This window comes from Drosophila kikkawai, chromosome X (genome assembly GCF_030179895.1).
Source record: "Drosophila kikkawai strain 14028-0561.14 chromosome X, DkikHiC1v2, whole genome shotgun sequence".
Lineage (NCBI taxonomy): Eukaryota > Metazoa > Arthropoda > Insecta > Diptera > Drosophilidae > Drosophila > Drosophila kikkawai.
Window position 1 is genome coordinate 7003006 of NC_091733.1, and position 14448 is coordinate 7017453.

At 37.6% G+C, this 14448-nt stretch overlaps 2 protein-coding genes across 4 annotated transcripts in view; one reads left to right on the forward strand and one right to left on the reverse strand.

Moving 5' to 3' along the window:
* Positions 1–3218: 3218 nt before the first annotated feature.
* amx (TM2 domain-containing protein 3 almondex) lies at positions 3219–4271 on the reverse strand. The gene has a single exon (XM_017179963.3). The coding sequence runs from the start codon at positions 4197–4199 to the stop codon at positions 3366–3368; it is 834 nt and encodes a 277-aa protein (XP_017035452.2). The 5' UTR covers positions 4200–4271; the 3' UTR covers positions 3219–3365.
* Positions 4272–4786: 515 nt separating this feature from the next.
* Positions 4787–14448, forward strand: part of mnb (minibrain) — a 33826-nt gene continuing 24164 nt past the window's right edge. For 2 of the 3 annotated variants that reach the window (XM_017179954.3, XM_017179955.3), the window contains exon 1: positions 5517–5953. The gene's annotated coding sequence lies outside the window, so the exon portion shown is untranslated. Of the gene's footprint in view, positions 4903–5516; positions 5954–14448 lie in introns of those variants that run through there. The other variant, XM_041774979.2, reaches the window with a different exon arrangement.

Consider the following 14448-nt stretch of genomic DNA (forward strand, 5'->3'; position numbering starts at 1 on the left):
AAAAGTCAGTAAATCTGCAAATGTAACTAAGGCAGGCCATCCACAGGTGAGCATGTTGGCGAACATATTGGCGAACATGCTCGCCAACTTGAATTTTCTTTCTTTTTTATATTTATTTTATTCGGAATGTTTGCAATGCTTGACACCCCTTGATATGTCAGCATGTTCATACGGCCTTGCATAAGGAGCTCGTCTATGCCTTTTTTGGCAAAAAGCTTCTGCTCCTTCGACAACTGCTTGAACATGGCAGCCCATCCTTCAGCATATATGTCAGCTTCACATTTTGGTTGCTTTCCGTTGATGTTGTCCAAATGCCCTACTGTCTTCTGTAGGAACTCCGATGATTCATCATGTTTTCGTTTCGGCGCCTTCGGCTAAAAAATAAAATTGGCATTTAATAACGTATTTCATATTATATTATTTTAGATACCAGGAAATGAAGAAGAATGGAAAGAAACTGCTGATGATTTCGAAAAACAATGGAATTTCATAAACTGCATAGGAGCTGTTGACGGAAAGCATGTGCATATTAAGAGACCAAAATCATCAGGATCATTCAATTTTAATTATAAAAAACGTTCAGCATTGTCCCGATGGCAATGTTAATCGCACAATATGAATTTATTTGTGTGGAAGTTGGAGCAAATGGCAGGGCATCAGAGGCTGGTGTATTTGCACAATCGGGATATAAAAGGCGCTATGATGATGATATGATATGAACTGCCATAGTAGGGGACGACGACTTTCCATTGTCACAAAATTTGATGAAGCCTTACAGTCGTCAAAAATAGGAAAAAGAGGAGCTGATTTTCAATTACCGCCTCTCAAGAGCTAGGCGTATAGTGGAAAATGCATTTGGCACTGTGGTGAACAGATTTAGAATACTTCTAAATACTATCCCTTTAGAGCCGGAAAAGGCTTCTGTGATTGTTCTATGTTGTTGCTATTTTCACAACTATTTGTCGAAGAAAAATGGCGCAGTATATTTGCGAGATTCAGCAGATCCACACAATTCATTTGTAGGCTCCTCAGCCCCTCAGCCGCTCCAGATGTCCAGTCCGGGCAACAACCCAGCTCGCCAACCACCTCAAGGTAGTCGAGAAGTGGCTATCTGATTGGCGTATTAAAATAAATGAACAAAAGTATAAGCACATAACGTTCACTCTCAACAGACAAACATGCCCTCCCCTCTACCTGAATAGCACGCAGATCCCCGAAGTCAACGTGGTAACGTACCTGGGCGTCCACCTGGACAGACGCCTAACATGGCGAAGACACATTGAATGCAAGAAAATGCATCTAAAACTAAAAGCCAGCAGCCTCCACTGGCTCATAAACTCCCGATCGCCCCTGTGTGTGGAATACAAGGTCCTGCTCTACAACTCCACACTAAAGCCAATATGGACGTATGGCTCCCAGCTCTGGGGGAACGCGTGCAGCACTAATCTAGACATCATACAGCGCGCCCAATCAAAAATCCTGAGAACTATCACTGGAGCACCATGGTATATTCGCAACGAACACATCCACAGGGATCTCGGCATTCCTGCAGTTAAAAACGAAATAGAAAAACAAAGCGTCCTACAAGGAAAAACTCTCCACCCATCCAAATCCTTTAGCAAGGGACTTGATACGAGTTTCCAGAAGAAGCCGCCTACTACGTAACGACCATCCAATCCAGCCATAATTAGTCAGGGCTCTGTACCAGTCTCATGACTGCTAGTTAGGTAGTATTGTTAGATTTGATACACAATTGGAGCAGTACCTTGGCAGAATGATCGAATTTAATATAAAACAAGAAAGGAAGCTAACTTTGGCACTCCGAAGTTTGTATACCCTTGCAGATATTATTTCTTTTCACAATTTACCTATACTTATTATGTTTACAGTTTGACAGTTACAGTTTTACATTCCCAGTTTTACATTTTCTCTACATCTACCGATCGTTTCTATGGAAGCTATATGATATAGTTGTCCGATTTTCATAAAATGTATAACAAAATTCTGAAATAATAAAATAAGCTTATATCTCAGAGTAGATGAAAATACGTTGAAAAACAATGAAGTTATAAATTTTGTTCTATTAATTTTCCGATCATTCTTATGGCAGCTATAAGATATAGTCGTCCGATTTTCATGAAATTTTTATTGAAATTCTGAAATAATAAAAAAAAGGCCATATCTAAAAAATATTCTAAAAATGTATCGGCAGCTATATGATATAGTCGTCCGATCCGGCGCGTTCCGACATATATAGCAGTGAGAGTATATAGAAGACTATATGCAATGTTTCAGTCAGATAGCTTTAAAACTGAGGGACTAGTTTGCGTAGAAACGGACAGACGGACATGGCTAGATCGACTCGGCTGTTAATGCTGATCAAGAATATATATACTTTATAGGGTCGGAAACGTCTCCTTCACTGCGTTGCAAACTTTTGACTGAAATTATAATACCCTGCAAGGGTATAAATATGTTCTATATTACACTAAACTATTGCTTGTAATTTTATTAAAATACTTACTCTTTCGTTTTCCTGTCTGTCATCAAAACTGGTGATTCCATCGACCGAGGATTCTGTCTCATGCAGAAAGGAAAGTTCGCTGAAGTACCACAGGTTCGGCTGGTACACATCGTCCGTTCCAGCACTTCTTCTTACTTTTAGCAATTCTCGTCTGTATGACGCACGCAACGAGTTAACTTTTTTTTTCACTGTGTCTATTGTGGCGTCCTCATCGATTTCTTTATATTTCTCCAGTAGCACTTCCCATGCCGTGTTTCGTAAATTTTTATTTTTATAGGCCTCGCATTTTGCATGCCATATAGCAGGCTGCTTTTCCAGACAAATAATGAATTCTTGTAAAAATTTTTTGCTCATTTTGCGCTGCGCAAACACGAGCTCTGCCTAGTAAACGATTTCACAAATGATGTTCGTGCCAACGTTGTCGAGCATGTTGTTGCGAACACAAGCAGTTCGAGTGGCACGACCAACACAAAATTTGTACTAACGATGGAAATTGCGTCGAGCTCAACATGCTCGGCCAACATACTGTGGACGGGCCGCTTGAGAGACTGAGAAGAACATACATACTAAAAGGGATTTCATCAATCAGAAAGAGATGGCAGTACGAAACACGATTTGATCCCAGCATAAATTCGTCTATAATTAAATCATATTTACATTCCACTTTGCCGCATCAACCTTCCGAAGGCTCAAGTTAGTAGCTTAACACACTCCTTGCCATCCTTTAATCAGTACTTATTAGTTATTACATTTAATATACACAGTAATGGAAACATTGCTTACAGTCTATGATTTCGGCATGCAGTATTCCCACCTAGTTCCCCCGGCCCTAAAATCCAAACTAAATATACAGTGACCCATCCGCGGGACCCAAGTAATGCATCGAGATAAGCAGGACATCGATGATCGTCCAAACGCCGAGTCCCCCGAAGCTAAACAGCTTGCCAATGCCCTCCTGCCAGTGGCCCAAGTAGAAGCGATCGGCCCCGAAGCCGCCCAGGGTGAGGCTTATCAGGAGGGCGGTGCTCCAGCGATAGCCCTGCGTCCAGTTGCAGCGCAGATTGCGGGTGAAGGAGCGGTTGCCCAGGCACAGCACATCCTGGTGCACGGTGCAGTTGGTGCGGTAGTACTTGTCCGCTATGGAATTGCAGTTGGCGTGCTGAAAGCAGTTCTGCTGCCAGAGCTCCGTTTGGTAGCAGTACCTGCAGTTCATCTGTCGCTGGAAGCTCCGCTCGCCCTGGCACTGCACATTGCCGATAATCTCGCAGGTCACGTTCACTTCTCGGCCGTACAAACAGGCATTGTTGTAGGCACACCGAATGCACGGAAACTGCAGGCGCTCGCAGGGCGTATCCTTGTCGTACGGACACAGCATATTATTGTTGATCCCATTGCTGCTGCTGCTGTGGGCGGTTGTGTTGTCCAGGCCCACGCCCCCGTTCTTGGAGACCAGCGGCGTCATATGCACCTCGTTGTCGTTGCTATTGCCATTGGCGTTTCCGTTGCCATTGTTATTGCTCGTGTTATCCTTGTGGTCGCCTTTCGCATCCGACAGGTCCATCTGATTGCCGCCACTGGCCGTTTCGCTGTTCCTAATCCCTGTCAGCACAAAGATTACGATCAGGGCGAGGGCGGAGCGCATGTTGACCACAATGCACTGACGTTGGGCGGGCATTTTGCAAGATAATACGGATAAAACAGCCGGAATTCAATGTTATTCTTCTTGGTAGGGTGACCGTTGTGCAGTAGGTGGAAAATACCAAACGGCGAGCGGGCGCCTTTTTAGTATTTCCAAAGCGGAGTGTGAACTGTTTGCCTCTCGCTCTCCTCTTCAGACTATTCACACATTTAAAATTCAAAATTCCCGCAATAAACAATACAAATTAAATACACGGCGATTTTAATAAATAAATTTATTTATTAAAGAATAATCCCTAATGATTCAAAACCTCGGAAGATATTTGAGGGATGTTAAACTCCGATTCCACCATCTAATAAGCCCTGATCGAATAGAGGCGGCCTTTCATTTAGTCTTCAAGAGAATACCCTGAATATTTTTCCCGCCGGCTTCTGTCAGTATTTAAAAATCGTCCCTTAAAGGCAAAATAACAGAAACACTCTAAATCTTGCAAAAAATCATGTTAATTTACCAATTTCCCGCGTTCGCAACAGTGTTGGCAAATGAAAAAATATATATATCGATTTTTCAATAGTTCGGCAAAAAATATCACTAAAAATATTTGTAACAGTTATCGTTATGTTCACATCCCTAGTTTTTTGTTATTGTGCTGTAGAATGGATTCGATTCGTCGTAAAACTAAATCCTTGAGTGAAAAACGCATGCACTACGTCGCATAATTACGAGCCGGAAAAACTCGGTAAACCACCATCAAAAAACGGGCCGAGGAAACGAGTCAACTTAACGCACAACGCTTTCGCGATTTATTTGACGGCTCTCCAGTACCAGTGTTGCCAAACGAAAATTTGCCTTTCCCCTCTCAAATGTCCCCTAAATTAAAACAATATGTGCTTCGGTTTTCTGGCCACCAGTCGGTTGATTTTTTTGAGATTCCATAATTTCTACTGTATTTTTTCATAATATCTGAATAATACATGCCTTGAAAAAGCCCTAGGACCGTTCCCTAAATCTGGCGAAAACCCAGATCTGACGGGAAAAATGCCGATGTAGCATCATTTGTTTACTACTCATTGCACCGGTGTGTTGCCAGACTTTTCGGTCCGAGTGACCACAAGTACCAGATCGTTGTGCATGAAAAGTCATACGAATAAAAATATCGCGATTTCGATATCATTTTTCAGTAAAAATATCGATATATTTTGATGTGACACTTTTGGTCGCTGGGACCGAAAATCTGGCAACGCCGCGGTACGAGGTGCGCGAGCGACCAGCGTTGCCAGATCGTCAATTTCCCAGCGACCAAAAGTGCCAGATCGCGATTCCGATAACATTTTCACAAAAAATCGACAACCTCACATCACTCGCGTCGGGTCGCTAAAAAAAACACTAATACAAACACTCGGGGCGTGTGATTAAATATCTAACTTAAAATTGCGGTGTGTGTAAATTACTGTTGTCTGGCGCAAAGTTGGCTTATTTTAGTGAAACTGCGCCGACAAACAACAACAAAGAGTACGAAAAAAGGCAACGGGAAAATTTTTTGTTTGCTCGCAGTGTGCGTGCATGTGTGTGTGTGTTTGTTTATTGGTGTGCGTGTGCAGGAGCAGCGTCATCCTCTTTATCCCTCTCTTCTTGCCACAAAAGTGAAACATGTTTTTCTGTGGCAACAACAAAAGCCACAACAACGGCAGCTGCAACAATCGACAAAAACAACAACTGCAGCAGTAGCAGCTTGTGGATAATGCTTTAAAAACAAAAAAAAGCCAACAACAACATCGGAAAATTCAAATGTAAGTTGGCTCTCTTCTGTTTTTCTGTTTGGTTAGGTTGAAAAGCGAGTGAAAAGAAGGTGGAGAGCGTAAGAGAGCGTTTTCTGGAGAGGGACGGCATGAGAGAGAGAGGCGTCAGCGACATCGTTGCTAGACAACCGCGGCGTGCTGTTAGCGGACAACAGAGAACTGTTAAACGCAAGTAAAGCCAATTAGACTTGCCGGCATATTTGTGAAATTTTTGACTGAAATCGGTTAAAAATTACAAGTTAAAGCGTGTCTTTTCTATTGGTACTCGTGGCTGTCTCACTGTTTTCCGTACTTATTGGGTTTTTTAACGACTCGATTAACTATGTTTGATGTGATAATTGATGGTCAAAAAATTTTAATTTAATGTGCTTGATAGCTCAGTCTTTTTATATGCATACATATTTAGGTTTTTTTTTTAAATAATACCCGTGTGTTCTCTCCCTTGCAGTCTGCAAATGCGCGCCCTTTCTTTGCTCTCTCACTAGCTGCTCTCTTCGTTGGTCGCGCTTTCTCTCTCTCCGTTTCGAATTTCAAGAAGCGACACTAAAATAGCTGTAAAAACAACAACGATGCAACAGCGCTGCAAAGGTGGCAACCCTGCTGCAGTTGCAGATGTAACTCGTTCGCCGGTCCCTTACTTTAAAGAATAAAAAAGAATAATAATTTATGATAATAAGGAGACATAGGAAAAGCACGCAGGCAGATGTTCTACATTTTCTAAGAAAACTTTCTTGTCCGGTTCACCTATCGCGACTTATGTTGTTTACTATATTTCCTGAGAATTCCGGAACTGGGAATCTGTGTTCTTTTGTTGCAAATTTTGAATGAAGCAACAGTTCGCGAAAATTGTGTATTTTCACCGTTTTCCATTGTTAAAAGGATTATAATAATGTGCATGGTATTTGATTTTGATGAAAAACACAATTCAAATTATATTATTTCGACTTTAATTATAATTTAACTTTGGCTTAAAACATGGATTATGGTAGCTCAAAAATAATATGACGAAAGGCGATAAGATGGATTAAAGAGTAGTTTTTAAGTTTCTTCATTCGACAGGTTATAAAATGAATTAAATTTGTATTTAGAAGGGACTACGGAGATAAGTTGATTTTATTATCGCTTAAAAAATTGAAATTTATTCAGTAATCCTTACAAAACCTGTATTAATTTTTTGGACCTATAGATACTTGGATTATTCCTTATATTACTTAGTTTCCAACATTTTCTGGTAATAGGTAGATGAGTCCATCACCCTCGCCTCATTAGTAGCTACCTTTTTTTGTTTACTATCGTAGGGCTAATGCGTATCTAGAATATGGTCCCCAATTGCTGCGCAATAGGGACGCTGACGCAGCTAACTAAACTATGTAACTAACTACGTAACACGTGTGGCCAAAACCTTGTGTAGTTTTAAGACAGATATGAATATTTTAAAATTGACCCGTTGTGACTATCGCACTAATTTATAAGTTTTTAACTTGTAGCATTAGGAATTTATTTACCAATAAATTAAATTAAATTAAATTAAAGAGTATTGCAAAGGCAAGGGTGAAAAGCCTGTCATTTAATTAAAACAAACCAGATGTCTCTTACACACGTGCTGCCGAGAGCGAAAGAGTAAAAGGAAGCAAAGCAGTTTTGTTATTATTATTATTTCGCTTTCTAATTGCTTCAATCAATATGCATTCATTTAGCAAAGCAAGATTAAACAAAATACTGTGTATTCAAAAATTATTTGTGACTTTTTGTCAAATAATACCCTAAGCAAACCATAACAGGCGTTAAAATAATTGGTTTGGAACGAATTCCCGCCAACAATCAGCTGATTTTGTTTATAAGACAACTAAAATGAACAAGTGTACATATAATTTGGGACATTCTAAAATATTCCTCAAGCGTCTCCTTTTCTTTAATCTTTTGTATTTCCTCTCTTTTTATTAATTCAACCATCGATATAGGACAGCGGCTGTCTATTATGCATCATGATCTTGTTGTTGTTTATGCAGCTACTTATTGTTATTGTTGCGAAATTGAAATTTTCAATGCCACTGTCAAAGCTGCGCCGTCATCCGTCATCAATGAGTGCGCAGTTTTGAGTTGCACAACCGACACCGACTGAGCAAATAAAAAGTGATATCGCAATTAAAGATCACCAACATTCAAGCGGATTTTTATAAAAGAGACTTCTTCTTTTAGTTCTTAAATGGACACGAAGGGAAGTGTGTTTGCAACATTATGCACAACATAAATACTATTAAAGATATAAAAAAAAATAATAATTTAAAAAATTAAAATTATATTTGTAAGTACATAAATCTTGTATTTCTACAATGACTCAAAAAATATTTAGGACAACCCTTAAATTTAAACATTGTGCTTTTCTTTCTCATTGCTGCTATTTTGCTTAAGGGGGGGTAAGGTTAATTCGGTGCAAAAAAGGCACCTTTTCAAAAAATTATTGTGGCGAAACGGCTAAAGTTAGCTTAATGGATTAAATACCATATATTAACACAACATTTGAATAATTTTTGATAAATTTTGTATTGATAAATATTAAGAGGTAGAGGAGTTATAGGGAATCTCCCGAGTCGCCTCCAAAAAAAGTTGTTTTGCGGTGTACATCCTAACAGTCCACAGGATCATCCGATCTAAAAAAATTATACCTCATTCGTTAAAGGATAAGTGTCCCGAGGTATTCAGGAAGCGTTTTTTTTTTTTAGTTTTTTTGTGATTTTTTAGGAAATTTGAAAGTCAAAAACCCGATTTTTGACTAAAAAAAAAACGTTATTTCTTAATTTAAAAATATATAAAAATTAAAAATTAAAAAAAGGCCGACGTGAATACCTGAGGAATTAGTTAAAGAATGTGTGTGCCAAATTTCAAATCGATCGGTCTAGTAGTTTTTCTGTAATCGTGTACACCGATTTGAAAAATTGAAATTTTCAGGAGAGCGCTGTAAACTTTGTTATTCTCATGCATTGAACACCAACCGACCTTCGTTCAACTCCGCATAACTTCGTCAATTTTACTCTGATCGATGTAAAACTTGGACACAATATTCTTAAACTTTAAAAATAAAAAATAAAAAAAAATTTACGAAAAAAAAAAATTAAATACCTTACCCCCCCCCCTTAATTTTTACATTTTGTTTTCTGTGGCGCCGTTATCTTTTGTTAGTGTTTATAATTTATATTCGCACATTTTTGCGCTACTGCGTATTGAGCAAAAATCAACTTTAATAATTGACCTTGTGTGTGAGCATGTGTGAGTGCGAGAGTGTGTGTGTATTTGCGGGAGGAAGATGGGAAGAGAACAGAGCAGAGCTCTGCGACTGCGCCGCTCACTTCATTTTATTATTTTGTTTGAGTTTATTCTCTTTTTCAGTTTCGACAAAATCGGTCATTAAACTTTGAACCAAGTAGGGAAAAAAGGCAAATAAAATAGCAGCAACAACAATAAGGCGAAAGCAAAAAATAAAATAAACTTAGGCAGTCCACCGCTGCTGCTACTGGTATGCGAGTTCTTCGCTCTCTTCCCGATATTTCTCTCCGTCGCTCTTCCCGCTCTACTACGCACTTAGCCAAACGGCACATTGCCGAGGGGGGGGGGGGGGGGGGGGGGGGGGGGGGACGGGGCGTATGAAAGGAAAGTGGAGTGAAGGAAAGCATAAATTCTTCGACGCCTTTTTGCAAAATCTTCCATTGAAAAAATTCTTTCAAAAGCGCATTTCGCCATTTTATTATTATCACAGTCGAACTTCATTAACAGGAATTTTCATACATTTTAATGTCGTTAATTTGGTTTGATTTCTTAAATAATGTTTGACCAAAAATGCAACAATTCCCTCTCAATAAAGTCATGAAAAATTAAAGCCTGCAAGAGAAGGTGGGTTCCGTTTGACTAAGAAGAACGATGACGATTGTTTGCGGGCCCGCTTAGAAAGGAAATCTAACCACCGCTACATTGCTCTCGCTCCCTCTTACATGCATTGCCTGTAACTTACAAGCAAAATATATCGAACAACTTGTAATTTCCACTCACGAACGTTTTTTATCAACACTCGGAAAGAGCTTCGCACTAAGAAAAACAAAATGCCTTATTACTTTGAAAAAAAGAGCCATTTTTTAGTCCCTTTCCGTTTATTTTTGGACGGGGAACCAAAAAAAACAAATGAGTTCAAACTTTTAATGTACGCAATCTGCTTAGCAACACAACTGCAAATAAAATAAAAATATTAGTTTTCGTCCTTCAACTTAAATGTCGATAGCTTTTGATTTTGAACAGAGAGTTATGTTCGGGTTTTAAAAGTTCCCCTGTATTATTTTGACTCCTGTTTTTATAATCGGCGATACAAATAAATAAAGAAGCGGAAAACGCCTATAAAGTATTTTTAGTAGACATCAGACCTGGAGCACGGACACACCGAAGCGAACCCAGACGAACTGAAATATAGGTAGTGGTGATGTGAGTACAGAATATTAATAACAAAACTTTCGGGCGTAGCCACATGTTGCGCGAATAAAAAACACACAAACAATCAAGAAAAAATAAGAAAAAGGCTTTAAGAAAAAATGATTTATTAGTTTAGTAACAGCATTTAATGTGCACGCAAAACGCAAATTGAATTAAACAAAACGGTCGCAAATGGAAAAAGTCACACGAGCGATTTAGGTCACCACATGACGCGCCGTCTTCTTCTTTGTTTTCTTGTGGGTGCTGAAGAGAGTAGGGGAAGAGCAAAGAAAGCTAGAAGAAAGAGAACACGAGCACTGAACCAGACCCACACACGCACAAGAACACCCACTACAAACACTGACAGACAGACAATTCGATTCTGACGTCAAACGGCCGCCGTGCTGATCATAAACTTTTTATTTTTTCTTTTTCTGTGTGTGTCAAGGCACAGTGATATCTGCCTAAGTGAAGCTTTACAAACTAGCAACCTGTATTGATCATTGCTAGACTGCTACGGGGTATTATTATTTTCTTGCAACACAGCTAATAAGTCCTTTCCGACCCTACAAATTATATTTATTCTTAATCAGTATCAACAGCTGTCGATCTTGCCATGTCTGTCTTGTCAGTTTTTAAGCTGACCTAAAACCTTGAAAATAGTTTTCTGACTACTCTCACTAGGATTAAAATCGAAACGAGCCGGATCGAACGACTATTTCATTGAGCTGCCATAGGAGCGATAAAAAAATTAATATAAATAATATATATTTTATGTTGTTAAACATATTTACATGTCTTCTATTTTCTATTATTTCCGAATTTTAATTTTAGTTATATAAACATCGGACGAATACATTATAAACAATAATTATTCTTTTTAATTTTAACTGATAATAAAAGTGCGCCCTTCTAAGATGGTGCTTCATTGAGACAATTCACTTATTTTCTGATATTACAAGCATTTTCCTGGGTTGCTTTCGTGGTCTGTAAATAACATTATTGATAACTTTTGTGTTGATTTGTTTGTTTATAATATTTAATACTTTGAAATACATCTTAAAATGTAATTTGTGGACGTTGGGTAATTAATGCACTACATATGTATGTATATGCTTCTGTAAATAAAACTTGTATAGTAAAAAAAAAAATAGACAAAAAGGAAATGGCTTTGTTATGTATGTTTGCTATGTATATATATAAAATAATATAAAAAATAAATAAATATAAAATATATATATATATATATTTTTTTTTTTGTATATTGAGAGTACATGGGTATGGGTGTGTGTGTTCCCTTCTATTTTTTCTTTGCGTTTTTCTGCTGTCGATTTCGTGTTGGCCCAAAAATAAATGATGAACCATGCAAAAAACTGTGGCTGCTGCCGACAACTTACGCTAAAAATAAGCATTAAAAAATAAATGCTGTACTGAGCAGTGCCGACAAAAAAATGCAAAAAATGAAAAATGTCAAATGTGTGAAAAATCAAACACGTCACAAACAGCGAACTAAACTGAACTGATGAACTGATAAGCGCCTTTTCTTGACTCCGGCCAGTTGGCAACAAAGGGGTTAACTCTCAGCATTCGAATGTCGCATGATCGGATGCTTCGCCAAGATCCGGGGAATTTCTTTTTGCTTATTTGCTTATTATTAGTAACAAAGTGCATAGAGTGACGCATTTATTTACTTGCCTTTTCCTATATGTTTTTCTGAATCACAGGAGGAGGGTGAATGATTCGCATTCGCGAAGACTGCAGGCCTGGCCGTTTTTGCTTTCCTCGTCTTTTGTAAACTGGTTCCGTTCTGTTTTGCCGGTACATGGCGTTAATAATTTTCCGCAGAAGTCCACAAAAACACACATACACAGCTTCTTTTGGCTTTACGGTGGTGACAAACCTTTTAGTACCTTAATGGCTTACACTACTAGTACTTCTAATTTTTGAAAAAGTGGATCAAAATGATCCACGTTGATTATGACAGTACCCTTCAGAGACATATAAAAGACATATGTAGATAATATATGTATGTTTATAGATAGCATATAACAATTTGTTTTTGAACAAAAACAAAGTAATAATAACAGCTTTCATTATATTAAACTATACATACATAACATATTTACAGATTTACAGTTACAGTTTTATATTGCCAAGTATTCCGTTTTCCCTTCACGTACTGATATTTGCTATAGGAGCTATTATGGTATGGTCGTCCGATTTTTATAAAATAAAAACCGAAATTCTGAAATGACACAAAATGATGTAGCTCATAGAAAACATAAAAATATTGAAAAACAGTGAAGTTCTAATTTTTTACTACAAATCTTTTGATCGTTTCTATGGCAGCTATATCAGAGTAGTCAGAAGACCACCTGCAAAAGTTTCATTTAGTTGGCTTCAAAACTGAAGGACTATGCGTAGAAACGGACAAACGGACGTGGCCAGATCGACTCGGCTGTTGATGCTGATCAAGAATATACACGGAAATGTCTCGTTCACTGCGTTGCCAAATTCTGACTAAAATTGTATATAATATTTTGAAAGGGTAATTTACTATTTTAGAATAATTATTTCTTAACGCATATATACAAAATGTAAACTCCTTGTTTTGATCTTTGTCGCATGCAGACAATCAGTAAAACTAAAGTTAAAACATGGAGGGGTGGCAACCCTAGCCAAGCTTGTTGTCTGCTGGTCAATTCCATTTCATTCCATGCCAATTTTCGCTTGGCAACAAAAGTCCCGAAATGTGAATGGCCATCTGTGCCGTGGAAAAAAAAAACAAAATACGTACATATGTATGTACTAACAACAGCGAAAGACCAAGAATAAAAGTAACAACATTAAACGCTAATAATGCCACTTTCACCACAACACGCAAAAGCAAAAACAACGGCAGCAGCACTAATAACATAAGTTAAAGCAAAGCTTTGAATTTTCAGCCATGTATACATGTATTTACCTATGTACATATGTGATGTGCTGTGTTTTATTTTACGAATTTAAAATATCTTCTTACGTATATAAAGCATTGTTGGGGTTAATCAACATTTGTAATTAAAATGCGCACCAAATATTCGCCTTGACAACAGGGCGAATAAAAAAAAATAATCGAAATCGAAAATCGAACTTGAAACAGCTGTCTCTTTTTCTGTGAGTTTTTGTGTGTGTGATTGCAATGTCAGAGGCAAGGCGAGCTTTATGCAGGTGTATACATGAGCCTGGGTGTGTGTGTATTAGAGGCGGCGCCCCGGCCAAATGTAAAGAAAAATCCGAAAAAAAGAAAAAAAAAAAAAAAAAAACAATAAAAAAAAAACCAAACAAGCCAAGAACTTCAGTTCTCTAAAGCTGTTAACTCACTGTTAAGTAGCTTTCTCAAGAGAGCGTGCTCTTTCTGCCCCTCTGTCGCTCTTAGGCAGGTGAACGAACTATAAAAATTCTCTCTCTGTCGGCTCCAAAAAAGAATCGCTAAAACTACGTCGTTTTGCGCAATCAAAAAGAGAATTTATTCTTCTCTTATTCCAGCTGCAATAAATTTTAAGAGTTTAATGTTAATGTTAGTTTTGGATAACAAAGGCTGGGATGCTGGAATTTATTAATTTAAGAACACGTTTTTTTTTTAGTTTCGTAATATTATTTGCGATATTTTACGTTTTCCAAAAACAATTAAATATAATAATTAAAACTAACACTACGCTAAATAATTCAGAGATCCCCTTTTAATATAAAAAAAAAAACAAGAAAGGAAGCTAACTTTGGCACGCCGACGCTTGCATACCCTTGCAGAAAAATAAATATATAATAGTTGTATGTTTATACATAGAATATAACAATTTGGTTTTGATAAAATTAAAAAAAAGTTTAATTGTAAAAAACAACTTTAGCTGTTGATAAATAATAGAATAGCAGCTTAAAAATCAAATATAAAATATTTATATTTATATTTATTTTATATCCAAAAAAGTACCTTTTTCAATGAAAATGAACTAAAATGAAGTGCACTACAGAAAAAATTATTCTATAAACCA